We start from the raw sequence: 23,540 nt of genomic DNA on the forward strand, positions 1-23,540 counted from the left end.
AGAATTCCCATTGACCTCAGTAGGGCCAGGATTTTGCCCTTGCTCTTAGGAAGTATTAGGAGCTCCATGGAGAAGCCCTTTGACAAAGATAATTTAATAGTAATAGAAGAGGATGAAATCCTTCAGACTCAGGGAGGTCCTCCCAATCCTCCCTTCAATTTGGTTGCAAAATTTTAACAAGGGCCGAGAGCTCCCTCAGCATTACTGCTGTAAACTGTTAGTCCTGGGATGTCTATAAACATGTGTGTACTACATACAGTGCAGATACATATGTAGTACTGCCAGTCCCAACCATTCAAAACTATGAATCAAGTGCCCCCAAACCATCATCTTGGCTTAAATCATGAGACTTTAATAAAAAATAATCTTGGGTTCTTTTTATTTGTCTTCTGGTTTTTGAGCATTTATGGTGCACTCAAGTCACATTTTGATACTTTTCTCTGTAACCACAAGAGCCAGAAACTTTATTTTTAAATGAAATTGAGATATTTGTAAACTCATTGGTCTCCAGGAGCTGGGGCTTCAAGTCAAACATCAAATATTGCAATACTCATACTAAAATTATGATAGCTGGCATGCTCTTCCATCATGCTGATATATAGACTTGGAAGGATTAATTTTTTATCGTAAGTGTCAATAAACATTGATTTCACCATATACACACAAACTGATGAAAAAAATATTTGTCAGTGATAACTGAAATTTACTGCTAGGCAAAGTAAGAAAAATGCTGTTTGATTTAAGGCTGAAACTTCAACAGATGTTGACAGATTGTGTTCTAACAGTTATAATCTTTAACTTTTGATTCTCAATGTCTACTCTCATTAAATAATTATGACCCTCCATAATTTCCCGCAGTTTAAATGGATAAAAATAAAAAATGCTTCAATAAAAAAATCTATTATCCATTGAAATTATAAAAAAATTAAAACTGAATTCTGTAGTGTGTATATCTCACAAACAGACAACCTCTAAATATGTGTACATAATCACACAATTAAGTACGATGTTGACCAAAAGACGAAAAAAATTATCATCTTGCCATCTATCATCAAAGCACCCAAGAAGACCAGTGCTAACAAAACCATACTTGGAACAGCCTCATGCTACAATATACAAGACTCAAGTAAAATATATTGCACTCTACTTTACCAAGTTGCCATTTTCTTGAACACATGGTCTCCATCATCCAGATAGGCAATGCTGGTTCCAGCATAGCAATAGCCATGTTTGCAAAGCAGATTGATCCTTAAAGAGAGGAGGGGTTGGGGAGGGAAATGCAGGGATTATATCACTTGGATGTTAACACCAAAAGCTGAACAGAGAAGGGCAGTGTTTATAGAAACAATGTGCAATTATAGAAACAATTGTAGCCCTGTTTGTCATACACCAAATATTGATTAACTTTAAATGGTGGAGAGGGGGATCACGTAAGTCTCCAACTTCTTATTTATTTCAGTTCTCCGAGGAATTGTACAATAAAGGTTAAGCTATTTTCATAATGGGGTGGGGGGAGACAAAGATTTCAGTGAGGTTGGTGACATTTAGAAAGTGCACTAGGTCTGACTGTTGTACAAATGATAAGTTATAACTATAATCTTTTGGTCTTTACATCTGTTCTCTTGGGGCTAAATCCTAGCCCTATTGTGTACAAGACATAGCCTCTGACTCCATTCCCTAGGTACTTGAGGATGATTAAAAGGAGGCACTGTGTCCCTTCCGGGCTCAGTAGGTGGTGTGATGTCCCCATAATTCTGTCAGCCACAGAGAACCTTAAAGGAGCTGTGTATCCCTTAAAGCAAAAAGTAGCCTTGATCATGGGGGATGCCCTCTACTCCCGCCAGGATATTGGGGAGGATAGAAAGTTAATCTCCCCTTTCTTCAACAGCATCCTACTCACTTCCAGAAAAGAGAGATGTTTTTCATTTATTATTACTTTCTAAAACTTGGGCCCATCTTGGCCCCACTCTCCCACTGCAGCAGCTCAGCAGGGGCTGCAGTTAACTTTGCAGATGCAGCACAGTGAAGGAAAAGGTCCACGATCTATTAAGGGCTTCTATAGGAAGCAGGAGTGCTCATTATTATGGGTTATCCACACCTCGAGAGGCTCAATGTATCCCAACCAGATGCAAGGATCTCTCCTCTCCAACCCTCTCTGCAAAGCCAACATGGGTGTGCATGTAGATAATACTTAGTCCTGCCATGAGTGCAGGGGACTGGACTAGATGACCTCTCAAGGTTCCTTTGAGTCCTGTGATTCTATGAAAGACTAGTGACACGCTTGATCCATAGTAAGAGAAGACCAGAACTTGGCCTCTTATAAATGTGGCACTCCCTGTGGTCTCAAATATTTTGAAGTGCATCCGATGAAGTGAGCTGTAGCTCACGAAAGCTTATGCTCAAATAAATTGGTTAGTCTCTAAGGTGCCACAAGTACTCCTTTTCTTTTTGAAAATACAGACTAACACGGCTGTTACTCTGAACCCTTATCAGAAGTATTCTACCGTAATATTATAAAGTTCTGTCATAGCACTGTTCAAGCTACAGTGCTTTTGACCATTACTGTGGAACCCTCTAGTATTTTGTATAAGGGCTGGACTTACAGCCTTGGAGATGTAAATCGTCTATGCTCAAAGGAGATCTAGTGCAGGTGGTGGTATTTCAAACATCCCCAAACTGTGTTACAATATGCCTCAGCTAGAGCCAAGTGGAATGTTTTATGAAATTTAACATGTGGTAAATTTACCTGTTGAATTCAAGGAGCCAGAATGACTCATAGTTTCTTTCCAGATTTCCCAATCACACTTATCTGCATCTTCACCAAATTTTTCCTAGTTACATGGTTGAAGTCACAAGGTATTTTTTTCTGATTCCCTGACAAGAGGAGCCTACCCCATTTTGCTCAAGAAAACCTGCACAATCTGGGGGGTGAGGGGTAAGAGCAGGATAGTGAGACAGGTATATGCCTATCTGCTGATACACCACAAAGTGAGCTTCAACAAAGTTTTAAAGCCATGGTTGTAACGAGTACCCTTAGATATGTAATCCTCAAGTCTTTCTAATACTTACAGTCTTGGACCGGTATTCAGAAACATTCAATTGTCTCTACGGTAGTTTACCAGTCAATTTTTACCTTTAAAAACTCAAGTCTAATTTGTCTGACGTCATAGAGAAATTATTTCTCCTGAAAGAAACCTCTCATCACACAGTTCAGCACAAAATGAGCACCACGGTCATTCTTTGTTCAAAAATGCCAAGGTGTATTAGACTACACATCTAAGACCCCTAAGACAAACTTGTAGACTCACTACCCATACATTCCTGGGGCAAGCAACAACGGCTAAAGTAAACTTTCCGCTACATTTTGTGCTCTTGGAACCTTCAAATGTCTACGAGCAGTTTCAATTAAATACACAAGGATGCCCTGTCCAAAACCAGAAGTCAACTGAGCCTGAAAGAACACCTTGATGCTGGAAAACCACTTCATCTCATACAAAATGCAGCTGGAGGAATGAATTCTATTCTATCTTAGCCCTGGTCTACACTTGGGGGGCTGTCAATGTAAGGGACGCAACTTCAGCTATGAGAATAGCGTAGCCGAAGTTGACATACCTAGATCGACTTACCGCAGCGTCTTCATGGCAGTGAGTCGACTGCCGCCGCTCCCCCGTTGACTCCACTTGCGCCTCTAGCAGAACTGGAGTTCCAGAGTCGACGGGTCAGCGCTCGGGGATCGATTTATCGCGTCTAGACTAGACGCGATAAATCGACCCCCGATATATCGATCGCTACCCACCGATCTGGTGGGTAGTGTAGACCTACCCTTAGAATCAAAGAAGAGCTCAAGTAACAAAATTCTTATTCAGGTCTTAATAAACTTACCCAAAGATTGAATTCAAAAATACAGATGTGTATAAAGGAGTTGAGTCCATTTCCCTAACAATACATGACAGAAAATGTCTCTAGGAGAGGGGTTCTCAAACTTCATTGCACCGTGACCCCTTCCAACAACAAAAATTACCACACGACCCCAGGAGGGGGGACTGAAGCCTTAGCCCACCCAACTCTTGCCACGCTGGATGGGGGGGCCAAACCCAAAGCCTGACCCCACTGCCCTGGGAAGGGGGCTCAAAGCTGAAGCCCAAGTACTTCAGCCCCAGTCAAGGAGCCTGTAACCTGAGCCACGCCACGCAGGACTGAAGCCCTTGGGCTTGGGTCCTGGGTGGTGTGGCTCGGGCTTTGGCCCCAGGCCCCAGCAAGTCTAAGTCAGTCCTGGCTACCCCATTAAAACAGGGTCGCAACCCCTTTTAGGGTCCCAACCCACAGTTTGAGAACCGCTGCTCTAGGGTTTGCCACAACCCAGCACTTGTAACAACCTTGTAATTACTTTATGACCATGGTACTTCATATCTTTATTACGCAGGTAGGACATATTCCAGCACAACAATAGGAGTCTGAGCTGGTATTCTGCAAGGTCTAGTAAAGACTTATATGCCAACTTACTGATCCCTTATTATCAGGAGGCAGATAATAAACGTTTGTCATCCATATCTCTCTACAGTACTGAACTGACCTCTTTCGTGAGGTGAGATTCATATTTGGACAAGACATATGCCACATTCTTCCTGAATTATTTCCTGTTGGCCTTGCAGAGTTCCTGTAGGTGATGGGAGAACTTCAAACTGCTACCATTCATTTGGACCCTGGCTCCTCATGGCTGACAAAATCAAGTAGGGATGCACTGGGTGCATTATTGGTGGAGACCATTAACGCCCTCCTAAAGATACTTTCCACAAATGGAAAACTGTCAGACCCCTGCTCAAGGAACCACATCTTGATGTTAAAATTTTACTATCATGGTATTTCACTTATTCTGGTTTTGGACCAGGTTATTTAAGGTTGTTTGTCAAGGCAACTTCATCCACCTAGAGTGCTCAGTTTTCTTTGATCCCTTTCAATCAGGTTTTAGATCTGGATATGATACAGGGATTGCACTTCCCGTGTTGGCTGATCTCTTCCAAGCAATGACATCCATGGATGTTTCTTTATCATCTGTCAGTAGCCATTGATATCATTGACCAGGAAGTTTTTTTTTTGCTTGACTGCAGACCATCTGACAGTTGTCTGGTTCCAGTCTTTTGCTTCTGACACAGATACCAGAAGGTGGTATCTATTTGCTTTTTCACACACACACACACACACACCCCTCTTCCTTCTTCAGGGCTTTCTCATGATATGACTCTAATTTGTCATCCCTGAATGTGCTATATACTGTCCATGTGTGAAAGCTACTGCAGGAAATATTGAGGCAGTTTGAGGTGCGATGTCACCAGTATTTGGATGACACAGAATTCTAGATCTTTCTTTAAACCCCAATGGTATAGACTGTTCATGCTTTCCTGGCTGCTGACCAAAATAGGGATTCAAAATAGAATGAGCTCACTGAGGCTTAATCCAGACAAGATGGAAATGTTAGCTGAAGAAAGCATCTAGATAGCGTCTGCCCTCATGATTGAGAGGATCTACCCAACTCACATTAATGGGGTGTGTACTCCGGAGGTACTTCTGGCTACCTAAGTCACCTGGAGCTTCAGAAGCAATTAGGGACGCAGAAGTGCCTTTTATCATTTTTATTTGGCATAAAATTGTGACCATTTCTCTCTGTGGGCCCTACCACAGTTATCCGTGCCTTTATGATCTCCAGACTGGACTGTTTCCATGCATTCTACATGGGACTTGACAATCATTCAATTGCTACTGCCCAGTTGCTTATCAGAGCTGGCCATAAGGACCATATTGTACCAGTGCTCCAATGACTGTATTGGCATCCTATTTGCTGTGACATTTATTAGAATAGAAGCGCTGAACCCACCAGCAACAAGGAGTGATAACTGAATATACGATATATAAAGGAATAAGTTACAGCAACGGGAGCAAGGAGAAGCTTTCCATGTTTGAGCTTAAGCTCTGTTGGATGTAAACCAAGGCACAAGAAGCACCTCTTAGAAATATCAAGAGATCTTTTCATAGAGCCTCTTGCTACAGATAAGCCAAACTAGTTAGAGAAATGCATATACCTTTGACTATAAAGTAGACAATTACGAATCAAGAATTTGACCTACATGCAGAGGCCCTGGAGTCTGAACTTATAACTGTGAAACTAATACCTCCAAAATGAGAATGCAGAAAACATTTTAAAAGTGTCAGTACATTTATAACTCCTAAAATGCTCATGACTTTTACTTGTGGTTAGCAAGGCTTCCCACTGGAGCTGCAGTGAAAGGTTTGCCTTGGTAGCTAATTCTGTAATTCTGATTACAAGTCGGTTATACTCCATAAGCTTCCTGTACATTGCAAGCCTGACAGTTCCCAGTAGGCTCACAATGAACAGTGGCATCCCCACCCAATTCCGCCTAGGATAGCACCCTGAGAGAGAGAATGGAAAATTCAAACTTATTTGAGCCTAAGGTGTGGCCTATATAGCTATATCAGCCAGCTATATAGCTTCCTGTGGGAAAGATTAATCAAATCAATAATGTCTGTAATAGCAAATGACACTTACCATTAGACCCTGAGCTATCTGCGAGCAGGCGTCTCCAAAGTCCTATAAACATAGTTCATTCTCTAGGTACAATCCAAACTCACACCGTTTCTAATGAAAACAAAGTTCATCTTAATCCTTTTCCCCAGGCTTGGATGCTCTGATAAATCTTCCCTCACAACTGCTCAGCAACATGCTGGATCTTCTTTCTCCCCAGACAGCCACACTTCACATATATCAAGGTGGCACAATTGTCTCTTGACTCAAGATTCACCTACATTGTGTATGAGATTGTGAATAGCATCTCATGTAAACGTACCCTGACCCCCTTGGGTATGTACTTGCTTATAGAGCTAGTACAGAAGCCCGCATGTGGCATCCTCACTTCTATTTTTTCATGAGCTAGCTAGAGTACAGCTAATGCAAATATGTCTACACAAGCTGCCATTCATATCCCTGGTTGCAATGTAGACATACCCTCAGTGAGTCAGCAGAACTCACTTAACCCCTTCCCAGCAAAACCAACACCTGTTAACAGGTTGGAGTGTTTCCAATCTACAAGTCTGTTGCAATTCCATTAGAGTTTTCCTTATTGCAAAGCATTTATCCTAGTAAATAATAGGCTTTGAAAAAGAGTTACATATGTGTTTAGCTGACCAGAAGTGTGTATTGACATAAGCCTAACTGATATAAGTATTTTTTCCTACAAGCTTCTCAGGTGAACAATGCATGCTTTACATAGTCCTACGCAGAGATGGATGTGAACCATAATCTCTGCTCTTTAGGAAGGTCAAAGTCCGACGTGAATCCAAGACTTGCATCTTAAGCCCATCTGAACGTCCATGAATTATTTTGTTCCTGGAACCTTGTTTTAAATTAACATTGCAAATAATTGTGATGCACTGGTAGAAAGTTATTCGTAACCAGGGCCAGAGTAAGGCAGTCCGGGATTCAAGGTACAGCAAAAAAGCACAGTCAGAATTAAACTCTATAAGAATTAAACTGTACCTGCAGCAATAATGATATATGGATCTCTCAAGAGAGTCAGTAATGGTGTCCCTTTTTGAGTCTGTCAGACAAATAACAAAATCGCAGGGTTAGGAAGGGGAAAACATCACCCATTATATAAAGTCGTTTTTTATGGTGGTACTTACTTCTGGTTGTGCTCTGGATGGTTGTAGAATAAATAACTGAACAGCTGCAAAAAGAAATCAATGCTGTAGCTGTTGTTTAAGATGGTGGCTATACTACACAGTAAAAATGAATGAATGAATGAAACAGAATTATGAATGTTAGTATTTACTGACCTCCATCTAACAGAGCTAATGCTGCCAACACAAGGAAAGGTGCTGTCTTTCCCACAAACTCATACATCACACTCCCAAAAGGTGGACCCACTAGGAAAGAAAAACAAGGAAAACATTCATGGTCCTTTTTCTTTTAAGATTTCAGCACATTGGAGAACCAGTTCTCTTAACACTGAAATTCAATGCTAAAATTCCCATCCGTCTTAATGGTCATTAATTAAAATAACCAAACCACTGTAACTCAGTATAAGGAACATATTTAGATAGAATAGATTAGATTAGATAATTTCCCAGGGATTGTTGTCTGCAGTCTACAAACATTGCTCAAACAAAAAATGTCAAGCATGGGCCAGATCCCACTTGCTTTACTCACACAGTCAGGTCCACTGATTTCCCTAGTACTATCTCTGTGAATAAGGCAAGCAGGATTTTGTCCCTATGGAAGTAAGAATGCTAGAAACCTGACAAAGGGTCTGAAAGGTGCTCATGAGGATGAGTTTGGTAGAAATACTGATCTTAGAGCCTGTTCATGGTGCAGTCAGGAAGATTTTTTGCCACTGACTTTAATTGGAACAGTATGGGCCCAAACCTCTGGCAGATCTATGTTCAACTCTTGGATTTAAAGATAGATTTATGTGGATGAGAACATAGCCCATAGTGTTTGTATTTCTAACTTCAAAGGCTTTTCCAAACAAACTGCAGCTGCACCGCTTAAAAGCCACCTATGTAACTGAGAATGAACAATGATATCTCTGGATGTTAATCACTATTCTCCAGCACACAGCTAAGGGGAGGCATTCTGAATCAGAGAAGATGATTGGTGACAGACTTTGAAAGTTACAAGATTTGTCTTCCTTTAGCAAAATGTATCTGCATATTAAATTTATTTTAACTTTTGAAAACTATTTTTAGTGTGCACTGTTAATATAATCTGGAGATAGGATAACAAAATCCTGTTTCATAGAAGGGAGATACCAAGTGGAATCTCCTATAACATCCATACAGTACAGATGTGCATTGTGGGTTTTTTGGATTTGGGGCAGGTAGTTGGTTGGTTTGGGGGTTTTTTTGTTTGTTTTTGTTCCCATTAATATTTCATCTCACTGACCTAATACTCCCATAGCCAGTCCTCCTAATGCAATTCCCATTGCATTGCCTCTCTCTTCATCATCTGTATAAACACTGGCCAGCATACCCATCCCTAAAATTAAAAAAAAAAAATTAGGCAGTTCTATAATATAACTTATTTTCATTATACACCAGTTTATTGAATATTAGAAAGATGTGATATTAGACATTTACTCTGTGTGTGTATATATATGCATGCCTCCACGTGTAACTCCCACTGAAGTCAAAGGAAGTCCTGCAAGCATAGATGGCTTATAAGGTTATGCCTCATTATGTATGCCATTACACACACCAAAACTATATTAAAAGAACATTATTAGGTTGCAAAATCAAGCACTCATGGGAAATGCCAGAACGAAGGCTGCCTGTGCAACCTTACTTTGGACCCCTTCTATGTATTCATTATGATACAGTCACTAATTACATGATCAGATACTACTTTTTTCCATGTAGTGCACCGCATGGCGAGTGCTCACTGAATGAGCAGCTAGTCAATATGTTGTTTACTCCTTGTTCAATGTGTGGTCCTCGGCCTTATTTACTGTACACAATTCAAATCCTGACTGAAGACAGAATTACTAATTTCTTCATGGACTTTTCAAGGGTGCTCATCGTTATAGAATTCACAAACATTAATGCATATAGTTTCAGAACACCCCTTTAAAATGAGGGGATACTGACCTCTGTTCTGTGGTCAATAGTATCTGCTAATTTTGGGTGCCCAAACTGAGATGCCTAGGACCTGACTTTTTCAGAGTACTTAGCACTATACAGCAGTTGATATGTTCAATGCACAGCTCCCATTGAATTCTGTTGCAGCTGCCAGTGTTCAGCAGTACTTTAGATCAGACCCCAGAGTCTCAAGTCAGGTGCTCAGAAAATGAGGAACACACAATTGGTGACCACTTGTGAAAAGTCTGGTTTAAGTGACTTGACTAGCATCACATAGGAACTGTGTGGCAAAAGCTGGGGTAGAATTCAATTCTCTAGGGCAGCATTCAACTACTTTAATCATGAGTCTATTCTTTGTCTGCCTGAAATCCTTTGTCTGATTCACTACATTTTCTAACTTCTGCAACAAGTGACGCTGGGGTCAGAGTAGGTCAATCCTGTGTACTGAATGTGGTAGGGTTTCTGTGGAAAAAATAGTATGTGATCGTGTAACTTAAAGACTGTATCATAAAGCATTTACATGCAGGCAATCTTAATTCTGTCATTTCCTAATTTTTTGAGTGTGATTTTGCAATCTTAATGTTCTTTTTCTCTAATTTCCTTTATAAAAGCAAACTGAAAAAAAACAAATTCCTTCATGAGTCAGGTGGCATGTGACAAGCAAAGGGGTCACCAGCAAGGCTGGAACCTTTAGAGCCACTGTACAGACTTCTGCCACTTGAGCTAACTGATAGAGAGTCTATGTGGACCAACACTAAAGGCAGATGGGACACTTTGCCACTGGATTTCACAGACATTTGCTGACAGCAGATGAATGGTGAGACTGGGAATTGCTGATTCTGTTCCAGGCTCTGGAGAGGGAGTATACTGTAGTTGGCATAGACTATTCTTCTCATTCCTCGCCAACCATGACCCTTTCTGTCCCCTCCAACCTGTTCCTCTCCCAGTCCTGTCTCTTTTCTATCCCTTGATCTTCATGACAGTTACATTCTCCTCACATAGACAGCCCCTTCTTAGGCTTCTCCTCCCATTCCTAGTCTTCTTGCCCAGCAAGTCCTAGTGCCCCTCCCCCTGGATTCCTCATCCAATTGATGTTGCCGGCATCACTGAAAGTATAAAAAAGATGGTTTTCCCTGCCATTAATTCACATGCCCAGACTTTGGCCCTGAACACCCAAGCAGCCCAGAGCTGCAGGAAAGCATGCCCAGTGCATGCCCAGTGCAGATGGAGTCTTCATGGAATTTAGCTGCCAACCTCTTACCAAGTCTTTGCTAAGCATGTGGGTACGGCAATTTTGCAAAGACTTAAATTGACTAAATTTGTGTGGGCTTTCATGAAGATGGCAAAAGGCACATCCCTGACACAAAGGCCACTCACTGCTAAATTTCAAGTCCCTGTTCTAAAGCATGGAGGCTTTTCGTAACAAAAAAAAATAAAAAAAAATTGATGACGTGATTTTTTTTAAATGGTCAAAACAATGTGTTTTTCCCTAGCCTCATTCTTATTCAGACCCTCATTCTGTGCACTATTTTGATGCAAACTTTTCTAAATAAATAAATAAATAAATAAATTCAGCCTTAGGCAGACTCCTAGCATAGAAATCTCAGCCCAAACAGTTAAGGTTTGGCAAATTTATAAGCAACTGAAAACAAGGTCTTATAATGGGAAGTGGCAAGCTACCAGCCTTCAGTGCAGACATCTGTTCTTGCTGACCTTTTACATTGATAACAAGAATTAAAAAATCTAAAGACACTTGTACACAAGTATCCGAAAAAGCATAGATCTTTAGTCTTCTACAGTAACGTGACCCAAATACCAAAGAATTTAGAAGTGACATTTCTCTGAGATACTTTCAGCCAGCCTCTTGCATATAAAGTAAAATGAATGTAATTGAATTCTACATTAATTATTGAAACTGCCAGACAAAATACACAATTAAGGAAATGACTGTCACTAGAATGACAGGCTAAAATACAGTTAATTTAATCTATCATATACACTTTCATTCTTACCGGCCACAGAAGAACAGGAAGAACCCACTCCTTGAAGAGATCTTGCTATGAACAGTAATGTATAGCTTCCTGAGAAGGCAAACACTGCAGAAAAGGACGAGGTAGATTTTAAAAATCAGGTTAAATCTAACAAGGTTAAAAAGTTAAAGATATTTTAACAATCATGAAAACACCATTCAGCCAAGTGTTTTCTGTTACTGTTGTCACTTTCAATGCTAACCACATTATTTTCTCTTATTACATTTAGATTTGTCAGTGTTGAATCGTTTCTCCACATCTAAGCCTCCTGGTAACACAGAAAAAAAATGTATACAAGCTATCTTTACTAATGAGTAAGGGTTAGAATATGCACTGGTCTAATGCAACTGCCCCTGCCTTCACCCCATCTCCCTGCACTGCTGCATTAGCATGGCCCAATTTGCAGCTCCAGGCATCGGGGAGAGCAAGGGCTGTACCCCAGATGCTCCTTCCCACAAGTAAATGGGCAAAGGGAGGCTTAGCAATGGCTCTACTCTGCTTCCCACCGTGTTCTGCCTCACATAGTTGGCTGGACATGCAGAGGAATGCGTGGCACCCCTGTAAGGGCTCTAGCAACTTACAGCTCCTCCTCATAGGGCAGCACCAGAGAAACTGTGTCTGTGAGGCACAGTGCCTCCCAGTGCTGCCCCTGGACGACTGCATCTGTGCACTGCCCCTTGCATAAGGCTGTATTTAAAGGCACTGTCTAGCCTCTTGGGTATTGCACCGGATCCTACACTCTACTCTGGAAAGACTCCCCACTGACATTAGTGTAGGGTGAACACTTGTCCCTGAAAACAAGGAATGTACTCTTTCAGGGCCTGTTCCTGTGTCAGTTTTACAAAATCTGCAAGTTGGCCACTTGAAGGAGTACCCAACCAGCTGAGCTGGTGAAGCTGACAACTTGCTGGCTGAATGCACATGAGTCTCAAGTACCTCCTCCCCTGACCTTGCACAAGCCCTTGAACCAGCCCTCCTGTGCACTTATGGCCTTATTCTGTACTTTCACCAGTTTTCACTGACTTTGATAGAGTTACTGATGATTTGTGCTAGCGTGAGCCATAGTCTAATCCACAGGGTGGCAGAAAACAAGTCAGGTGAGTTTCTCAGATGAAGAGAAAGAATAGGCATCCTTTTCTCCTACCAGCTCATGTACACCTACTTGATGCCTACCAAAATCCCTCCAGACATGCATTCAAATCTCAGCACCAACTTCTTCCTGTAACAGGCATCCCAGTATTTTACTTTGAAAATAAGGTCCCCCTCTCCCCCGGAATATAAACATGGAGTCTTCTGAGAGAGACAGGTCTGCTGGATCATTTATGAAAAATGCAGCATCTGCATCGAAGTATGCAAAAAACAGGCACTTACTAATTGTCGACACAAACATGATGCAGAAGCCAGCAAACATTGGAATCTGGTAACCTATTCTGGAAAACAAAGTCAACACAAATATATTTAAGAATGGTACTTTTTCATGCACACTTTAAAACAGGTTTGTTGAGGTAAATTCCTTGCTGAAGGAAAAGGATGGTTGCTTTTATGTATTAAGAAAATTGCAAAAACTTAGCAGCTCGGTTTGCGGGTTTTGGATTTGAATCAATGTATGCTGGCCACATACATACCTTCTCATTCAATAGATTGTATTCTGTATTAGAAATCTCAAATGACTTGCCCCTTATAATTCTATTGGTCTAACTCTGCTATATTTATATCCTCTGCAATCCCCCCTGGGCTTCAGAGACGTTGCATGGAGTGTAAGCCTGGCAGAATTTGGCTCTGCATATTGAACTCTGAAATATTCTACTAATATCTCACTGTTGGTTAAGAAACTATTCTGTTCTTCTCTATACACTGAAACTAGACTACAAAGAACACATAGAACAGTCCCACTAACTGCAGTGAGATATGGTCAGGCCAATGACAGACTCAGTCTACTAGCCCTTACCTGGGAAAAATTTCCATTGACTTCATCAGGAGTTTTGCCTACACTAGAACTGCAGGATTGGGCCCAAAGAGACTTAAAATAACACTTTGCTTCTCCTGAGGCTTCAGGAATACGAATACAGCTGGTCAAAACTCTTCATTGGCAATGTTTTGCTACAAAGAAATGGCTTTTTCATCAAAATGAGTATTTCCATGGTATGTAAGCCTTGTTATGTGAGCCTCAAATGTATTTGTAAAGAAATCCTTTAAGGGCTCCAAAACCTCACAGTGCTGATTGTTTCTTAAGGAGTGCTGAATGACCCTTCCAATGACTTGCAAGGATCAGGTCCTTAAACTGGTAGGCTTGATCAGTTTAGCACTGCAACCAAAACAGTGGAAGAATATCTATTGTAGAACTTTTGTTCCTATTAACTATTTATTAAATCTTTTAATATATAGGGGGAAAAAAAACCACAATGAACTATACTTAAACTTCTCATAATGTTAACCATTTGCTACCTAACCTTAACTCTACTTGAAACATTTGATTGTATATAATATGAGTAGTTAAAATAAATATCAATTATTTGTATTACAGTTTACAAAAAATTGCTTATACAAATTCAAATAGTTTTAAATCTTATTCTGCCTTATCCTTATTTTATGTACAAACTGATTTTTTTAAAATAAGATAAAGAACAGAAGCAAACTTCAGAGAAGGGGGAAAGGGACAAGAAGAAAAGGAAGTGGGCAGAGAAGATGGAAAGGCGATAGGGAGAGGCCATGCATTTAAAAGGCTCATTCAGCTACTGTAGAACTTCCTTCAGTCGGTGTGTTGTATTTTTAAGTAATAGAATGCTGCTGAGTTATATGGACCAAATGGCATGGCCCTGAATTAAATGAAACTCTAATTGTTAATAGGAATCTTCCTTAATTAACGACTGCAGAAAATACACCTGTCTTAGAAAGGCAAATGCTGCACTCACTCATGTGCAGAACTCCCATTAGCATCAGTGGGAGTTCTGTATATGCAAGAAATGTAGAATATGAAATAAAAATCTGCAATGGGGATTGGAAGGGGGAGATTTGCTCTAAATGCTTCTCCTATATTAAAAATAATATGGCACAATTATTTAGGTATTAAGATAACAATTAAAGCAAATTGGTTAGTTTTAGGATTAGGTAACAGGACTGGGACTCAGAAAATCTGAGTTCAATTCCTAGTTCTGCCACAGGCTTCATGTATGACTTTGAACAAGTCACTTAATCTATCTCTGCCTCAGTTTCCCATCTGTAAAATGAGAATAATACTCCTTTTTTCTGTCTTGTCTACTTAGATTGTAAGCTTTTCAGGGCAGGCACCATTTTGTAGTATGTGCAAGTACCAGACACTGTCCAATGGGGTCTCTGGGAGAGTGACAAGGTATATAGGTGCTCTGGTATGTTACTGGGTTGTTGTCTACCATCAGGCTGATCTGGGCAGGGGAGGGTGTGTCCCCTATTCTTTCCCAGCTGACTGAAGTAGAAAGGGTTATTAGCTATTAGTCTGAGTTTTATTCTGATTTTGAGTTTACATTTTCTGGAAATAAAGCAAGCCCTGAACAAAAGTTTGTGAAAAAACCTATGATTTGGACTTTATTTTTCTATCCCTAGCTGGTGGTCTGAACACCAGCTTCCTTGGTGGTACTGCAATAAGAAAAAAGGTAAGGAAAGGGAATAGATGGGAAGGAAATCCATATATAAGAAGCCAACACTAGTTGTTCTAAGAAAAACATGTTTGGATGATCAGTGAAGAAAGATGTGTTTGCTGGCTCAAGTTACTATAGCCCTGGATCCCTCCACTATGGAAATTACACAGGGAAAGGAAAGGCTTGCCTGAAATCTTGCCCAGGGTTTGGGGAGATATTGATCTGATGCAGCATCAACAACTCGGCATGGGGCTCCTGACTCACTAGAAGGCAAGGGCTGGGTAACAAATAAGCTTGGGGAAACCCTCATCCATACCTTACAGATGTGCAGTGTCTCTTCCTGTTTGGTCCTCTCTTAATACACCTGCACATCCTCCTAAAATAGCAGCACTGATTAGTTGGCTGCTGTGCAACCATTAGGTCCTGGTCTGTAGCAGTGTTTTCTGACCCCTCCAATAGAGTTTACAATGCACAGATTAGGAGTATGTGCTCCGATCAGATCAGTTACTAAACTTTTTCTAACATGTAAATAAGCCCACATAGCAACTATTTTAATTACTCCTCCCCCTTTCTCCTGGGCCACTCCCCCTCGTTGCTCTGTGGTGCTTTGTGTACAGGGAAATGTTGTGACTATGCAAAGGGTTAGAACATTTCATGTAGCTTCTGTTCCCTTCCCATGACTTTTCTCCCCAGATTTGTGATATCTCTACACCATACAGCAGAGGAAAACCCTGAGACCTGTAAATCTCTTCTATCTCTACTGCTCCTTTTGCTTTCACTCTCTTTTTAATTCCACAAGTAGGGAATTACTTGCTCAGTGGTAAATCTGAGACAAAATCCAATATGTTTCAAAGGGCTCTCTGCAGCTAGAAAAGCTTTCGGAAGTATTTCTGACTTCAGGAAGAATACCTATCATTAATCAGTGGGGGAAGGCAGCTATGGATAAAGTATGTATAAATTGCTGAGATTCAGTGACAAGATGGAGCCAATATTACAGAATTGTCTGGTAGTGATTACACTCATGTAACCCTTCTGCCAGGTGGCATCGTCAGCAACAAGGTTCCATATCTAGGGGGTTCCTTTTAACAGTACAAGACAAATCCAGCTCAAGCCCCCACCCAGAAATCTGAAAGAACTAAACACCCCTAGGTGCCAAGAGGTAATACTTTCTTGCTCACAAGTACCAAATCTGTGTATGACAAAAGAAAACTTTTATTAAGAGCCAAAGGAAACTTATTAATTTGGGAAAACTCCACAATAATGACGCAAAAGTAAGGACACAATAGTGAAGTAACAATAAGTAGAACATCTGCCCCATAGTATCTTGAACACAAGTCCTTTGCTTCAGTTTCTCACCTTGCAGAGTGAAAGTCCAATGGGTGAATGTCCCTTTAACATGCCACTTCCCTCTGCTGCACCCCCCTCACAGTTGGTTGTCCTAGCTCAGTGAAGTGCCAGAATTCAGAGGAGCATTCACATGGGTTTGCCTCCTGCCCCTGAGCATATGAGCAAGAATCAACCAGCCAAGCACCTGGGAGAGAGACTCCTCGGTGCCACATTAGAGCCATGGCCCATCCCATCCGATGAGCTATCTCCAACCATGGCCATACCTGATACATCAGAGGAAGAAGGTCAACCCCCACCCAGAATTCATGGTGGGGGAGGATCTCTTCCTGACCCCTGTAGGTGACTAGCTGAAACCCTAAAGCATGAGCTTTTTGGAACCTAAGACATAAACCAGAAAGTGAGCCCTAGGGCCTCTTGAGCCCTGCCCTCTGCCATCACAAGCAACACCACCATGCAATTCCACTCATAAATTTGCCCAGTTGTCTCTTAAAACTAATTATGTTGTTTCCCTCCACAACTCCTATTGGAAGGCTGTTCCAGAACCTCACTCCTCTGATGGTTAGAAATCTTCTAATTTACAGCCTGAATTTGTTCGTGACCAGTTTATATCCATTTATTCTTGTGCCAGCATTGTCCTTTAGCTTAAACATCTCTTCACCCTCCCTGGTATTTACCACCTAATGTATTTATGGAGAGCAATCGTATTCCCCTCTCAGCCTTCTTTTTGCTAAACTAAAGAAGCCAAGCTCTTCCAGTCTCCTCTCATCAGGTAGGCTATCTTAGTAGTGCTTCTCTACACCTATTCCAGTTTAAATTCATCTTTCACACATGTGGGTGACCACAACGGTACACGGTATTCCAAATGTGGTCTTACCAGTTCCTTGCACAATGGCATTAATACTTCTCTATCTCTACTGGAAATGCCTGAGCTCATACATCCTACATTGCATTTGTCTTTTTCACAGCCACATCACATTGGTGGCTCATTGTCATCCTATGATCAACACCCCAACACCCAGGTCTTTCCCTTCCTCTGTTGCTTCCAACTGATCAGCCTCCAGGCTGTAGCACAAATTCTTCTTAATAGACCTTAAGTGCATATTCTTTCACTTTGTACTATTGAATTTCATCCTATTTCTGTCACTCCAGTCTTCAACGTCATCCAGATCTACCGATAGAATATTCCAGTCCTCCTCTGTATTGATGATGCCTCCCAATGTAGTATCATTAGCTCCTCCAATCTGTGCCAAGGTCATTAATAAAAATATTGAATAAAACCGGTCCCAAGACCAATCCTTGAGTAACTCCATTAGTAACTTCCTTCCAGTCTGATAATTCACCTTTCAGCACAACCCGTTGCCTTCTCCCTTTTAGCCCGTTCCTTTTCCACCTTACAATCGTTGTACTGATCCCCATCTTTCCTAATTTAACTAATAATTTCCCATGTGGTACCATGCCAAATGCTTTACTGAAATCCAAGTATATTAGATCTACTGCATTTCCCCTTATCTAAAAAATCTGTTATTTTCTCAAAGGAGGAAAACAGGTCACTCTGGCATGATCTATTTTCGGTAAACTCATGTTACATTACATTCCCTGTACCATTTACCTCCATGAATTTAATTATTTTTTTTCCTGCCCTTTAGTCATACAATAAAGAAAATAACATTTCCTTGCCCCTGTATCCAACACTAAAGTAAATTTTAACCCACAACAGCCCAAAATGATCACTTTGGCAATGCAGGTCTGTCTACTGATCACCTAGGCAAAGTAGGTGTGTCTGTGCAAATGTGGTTTGCTCCGAGGGAGGTCCCCCCCACAATTCATCAACAGATAGCAGGAAAGAGTTCATTCAGATCCTGGTTTACACTAATTAACAAAATTACCTTATGGTAGTGAGATAAACCATTGATGGGTTTTGTGTTGCAATAAAATAAAATTGAAACAAGGCAAAGGTAGCAGAAACAGTGTTTTTTGTTACTCCCACTGGTGCAAATACTTTGATTTCAGTGCCATTATTCCAGAGAAGTATTGGTGTAACTGAGAATAGGCTGTCTGTGTTCTGCGTTTTGACATGTTTACTCTGAGAATTCTGCCATTTTCAGCAAAGGAAATTTAGCCTATCATCTCACTGCTGCCCTGTTACCTAATACTTCTGTTCTCTTGGTCTAGGTGAATGGGCCTGATTCTTAACTTCCTTATGCCTTCTGTAGTCATTTACACATGTAAATGGTAGATCATCAGCTGAACATGACTCCTGTGATGCTGTGGCCAGAGAAGAGCCACAAGAATTATTAAAGCATTAGAAAACATGCCTTACAGTGACAGAGCTCAATCTATTTAGCTTACAAATAGAAGGTTAAGGGTGACTTGATTAGCCCATACATATGCATGTGGTGGAACAAATATTTGATAATAGGCTCTTCACCCTAGCAGACAAAGGTACAACAAGATCCAATGGCTGGAAATTGAAGCTAGATAAATTCAGAATGGAAATAATATGTAAATTTTTCACCAGTGAGGGTAATTAATCATTACAACAATTTACCAAGGCTTGTGGTGGATTCTCCATCATTAACAATCTTTAAATCGAGAATAGATGGTATAGTTCCAAAGGAATTATTCTGGGCAAGTTCCGTGACCATATATTATGAAGGAGATAAGACTAGATGACCACAGTGGTCCCTTCTGGCCTTAGAATCTATGAATCTGTGTGTAAACTAAATATAAAATGCTGTTTTGCACCCACTTTACATCTATGTAAATGACTACATAAGGCAGCAGGAAGCAAACTCAAATATTGTTAAGGGTCTTACCTCTTCCAACAAACTGTCACTCTGCATAGCTAAGGTAGCAACAAGCTTCCATTATTATTAAGCCCTGTTTTATTTCTCCTGTAATTTTGTCTTGGAAAGTATGTTTTGGATTGAAAATTGCCAGATGTGCATCAGATGCAAAGGAGACTGTCTACAAAGTTAAAGAAAATTTAAGTTATAGAGTTAATACCATGTAATTAAAAACTTATCCAGATCTGAGATGTTCTGGCTTTTGTTTAACATTTCATTTTCTCTTTTTAGCTCAAATACAGCTTGCTACTACCTTTTCCAAATAGTTAAATCCCATGCATGAGCTATACTAAAAGAACATAAGTTGAGATTTAAGCAAGGTTATTAATGATTTTTTGTGGATAGCTGCAGGGATCCATCCTGCTGCCATTAATGTCAATTTGAGGGGGGGAGGGGAAAAGGACCGGGGGTTTCTGTTATTTTAAATGGGAACAAGATGAGCTCCTACAACCAAGATTTTCCAAAATGTCCACTTATTTTGGGTGCTTAACTCATTGGGCAAACAGAAACTGAAGCACTGAGTATTTGATGCCCCTTTTGAAAATACTAGTGCGGGTGGCTGGGTGGGTGAGAGAGAGAGAGAACACTACCCTATAATCGCTGCCTATAACTTAAAAAGAACATAAAAGCACTTCTATAACAGACAGCTAAGTGACTTCCTTCAGCTCAAGGACCTGGGAGCTGTGGTTTGGGAGCTAAAGGACAAAGGTTTCAGTCTTTGGCCTGATGTTGCTTTGTTGTAGAAAGTTGATGGTTTCTCCATAATTAAGGTTTCAAGCACTTATCACCCTGGTTTTGACAGTGTGGGATGATTAAATTACTTATTTTTAAAATCATGTATTTAATTCAGGTTGAGACTTTGTAAATCTAATTTGATGATTTGTGCTATTGCAATTTTAGATTAAAATTTATAATGTACTACATTTTATAAAGACTAGGGAGTGGGAGGTTAAATGCTACTACTGCTAAAGGTATCTTACCTGAATTTTACAAAACTGCTACAGGGCAAAACAAAATACTGAAAATTAAGGCTCTCAGCCTGCAAATACTTAGGCAGGTATGTAATTTTATTCACAAGAATAATTCCCCTGACTTAAAAATAATTACTTGTCTTTAAAGTTAAGCACAGTACATATCTATATGCAGCAACAGGGGCTAAAACTGACTTGTATAATTTTTTTCTCTTAGTGGCATTAAAATCTTTGACCTGGTGGCGTTAAAACCTTTGTCACTTCAAAACAAAATTGCTTCCGTATTAACAATGAAAAATTATTTATACTTCAATACATTTGAAAAGTTCACAAACATTTTGTTATACACATGGGCCAAATTTTTCAAAAATTAGGAGCCTAAAGTTACGCCCCTAGGAGCTTTAGAGAATCCAACTCTGAAGTCACTTCGGAGCACAAGTCACACTGACTTCAAGCTGCAATCATTGAGGGATAAGTATAGCCTGGTCACGTACTTTTAACTTTCTTGACTTGTGGATGTTCAATATATCAAAAGTTGATGTTAGTTGCAAATATGGCAAGTGCTATTTGTTTATCAATCTTGTGTATGAGTTTGTGTTATTTCACTAAGGATATTAATGAGGCCCTGAACTTGTCTTGTCCAGCATAGGGGAGGATTTTAAGTGTGAAATTTCCTAGAAGAAAATTCTATACAAAATCTAAAATTCTAACAGTTAGAGATTGCAAGACTTCAAAATGGCTGCTTTCTGAAACATTCAGTAGGTGTCTAATGTTTGTTTCTGTCCCTCTGTCTGCTAAATGAAGTCAAATTATACTGTCATATTTGAATCCTAGATAGATTTTGACATTGGCTTGTGCAGGAGCCTGTTTTCAAGGGAAGAAATAGTAAAATACTTGAAATTGCCACTATGTGGAAGCTGGACATTATTCACTGTCTATGAAGTGGGAACATCATGGCAAAGGAGAATATTTTCATCATCTATGTCCAAACCAGTCTAGGCTTCTTTTCAAAAGTCGGGGGGGGGTGGGGGTGGGGAGGGGGGACGGGGGGCGGTGAAACCCCACCAGATCTGGTAAACCTGTTGCAGCAGATGACTCCCTACCCACTCCACTCCAAACCCAGGTGAGGAAGCAGGGATCAATTGTGACTGAGTTATATGATCCCTGGTCTGCTCCTGAGGCAGCGTGATTAGATTCTGCCTGTGGGCTTACGGAAAAGCCACAATCTAGCTCTATATTTGCTTTTTTAAAGTGACTTTTACCAATATTTAGAGCAGGGGTCTCAAACACGTGGCCCACAGGGTTATTTCCTGCAGCCCGCCAAGCCCCCCCTCCCCCGCAAGTTATCTCCTGTCGGCCTCCAAGCTCCCCTTCCCACCGCTCCTCTTCCCCCAGCGTGCCGCATCCCCGCTCCTCTGCCTACCTCCAGGCACTTCCCACCACCAAACAGCTGTTTGGCGGCGCTTAGCACTTTCCAGAGGGGAGGAGGAGCGGGGAGCAGCTCAGGGGAGGAGGTGGAGAAGAGGCGGGTCGGGGCGGGGATTTGGGGAAGGGGTTGGAATAGGGGCAGGGAGGGGGCAGAGTTGGGGTGGGGACTTTGGGGAAGGGGTTGGACTGGGGGCGTGGAAGGGGTGGGAAGGGGCAGGGAGGGGGTAGAGTTGGGCTGGGGACTTTGGGGAAGGGGTTGGACTTGAGGTGGGGAAGGGGCAGGGCCTCATGGAAGGGGTGGAGTGGGGGCAGAGCCAGGGCAGGCGGGTGGAGGGGTGTCACTGATGCCACTCTTGGGCCAATGTATTAGTCCTCATGTGACCCCCGTGGTGATTCGAGTTTGAGATCCCTGATTTAGACTGAAAGCAGACTGCGCTATTCACTCTTGCATGGCAAACAATGGGTATGCCTACACAACACAAGCAGCGCATGGGCTGGGGTTCTCAGACTGGGGGTCATGACTCCTCAGGATGTCACAAGGTTATTCCATGGGTGGTCGTGAGCTGTCAGCCTCCACCCCAAGCCCCACTTCACCTCCAGCATTTATAATAGTGTTAAATATAAAAAAAGTGTTTTTAATTTATAAGGGGGGGTCGCACTCAGAGGCTTGCTGTGTGAAAGGGGTCACCAGTACAAAAGTTTGAGAACCACTGGGCTAGCCTATCCAAGCTAGCTTGAATCTAGCTAGCACAGGTAACAGTATGAGGCCTACACACAGTTTGTTGACAAAAGTCAGCTTTCGAGGACAAAACAGTGGAGGTGTACATATTCAAATGCTCCTTCCACCAATGTTACTCCCCTACCATGCCAACATAATAAAACCACCTCGATAAGAGGCGAAGGACTTATGTTGCTGTAGTTAGGGCGACACAGTGTGTATGTGTAGACCAGTGGTCACCAACCAGTTGATCACAATCCACTGGTCAATCCTAGAGGATCTCCCAGTCAATCACGATCTCTGGAGTGCAACGGGGCTGCCGCTAAGGCTCCCTGCCTGCCCCGGCCCCACGCCACTCCCGGAAGCAGCCAGCGCAGCCCCAGGGCAGGGTGCGTGGCAGGGGTCTCCCTCCACGCGCTGCTCCTGCCTGCAAACACTGCCCCCTGCACCTCCAATTGGCCAGGAACAGGGAGTAGTGGCCAATGGAAGCTGCAGGGCTGGTGTTTGCAGAGAGGGGCAGCACGCAGAATCACATGCCCCCTCTCCCATCCCCAGGGGCTGCAGGGGCACGTTGGCCCCTTTCGGGAGCGGCGTGGGGCCAGGGTAGGCAGGGAGCCTGCCTTAGCGGCAGCCACGCTACACTGCAGACCAGGACCGCCGGAGGTAAGTGCTGCCCGGCAGGAGGCTACACCCCAGCCCTGAGCCCCCTCCTGAAGCCAGCACCCCATACCCCCTCCTGCACCCTGACCCCCATCCTGCACCCCAAGCCCCAGCCCTGAACCCCCTCCCAGAGCCAGCACCCCAAGGCCCCTCCTGCACTCCAACCCTCTGCCCCAGTCTGGAGCCCCCCAGCACCCAAACTCCCTCCCAAAGCTTGCACCCCTCACCCCCTCCTGCACCCCAACCCTCTGACCCAGGCTTAGCCCAGAGCCCCCTCC

General features: G+C 42.0%; 1 protein-coding gene across 6 annotated transcripts in view; it reads right to left on the bottom strand.

Annotated features, from left to right (window-relative positions):
* SLC18A2 (solute carrier family 18 member A2) overlaps nucleotides 1-23,540 on the bottom strand; it is a 50,274-nt gene that overhangs the window by 18,152 nt on the left and 8,582 nt on the right. For all 6 annotated transcript variants that reach the window (XM_074959272.1, XM_074959271.1, XM_074959270.1 and 3 more), the window contains 7 exons: nucleotides 13,050-13,108; nucleotides 11,661-11,744; nucleotides 8,957-9,049; nucleotides 7,849-7,938; nucleotides 7,696-7,739; nucleotides 7,550-7,610; nucleotides 1,153-1,248 (listed from right to left, as the gene is read on the bottom strand). In XM_074959272.1, the coding sequence (XP_074815373.1) occupies nucleotides 1,153-1,248; nucleotides 7,550-7,610; nucleotides 7,696-7,739; nucleotides 7,849-7,938; nucleotides 8,957-9,049; nucleotides 11,661-11,744; nucleotides 13,050-13,108 (527 nt within the window). The remainder of the gene's footprint in view (nucleotides 1-1,152; nucleotides 1,249-7,549; nucleotides 7,611-7,695; nucleotides 7,740-7,848; nucleotides 7,939-8,956; nucleotides 9,050-11,660; nucleotides 11,745-13,049; nucleotides 13,109-23,540) is intronic.

The sequence above is a fragment of the Natator depressus genome, chromosome 7 (genome assembly GCF_965152275.1).
Source record: "Natator depressus isolate rNatDep1 chromosome 7, rNatDep2.hap1, whole genome shotgun sequence".
Lineage (NCBI taxonomy): Eukaryota > Metazoa > Chordata > Testudines > Cheloniidae > Natator > Natator depressus.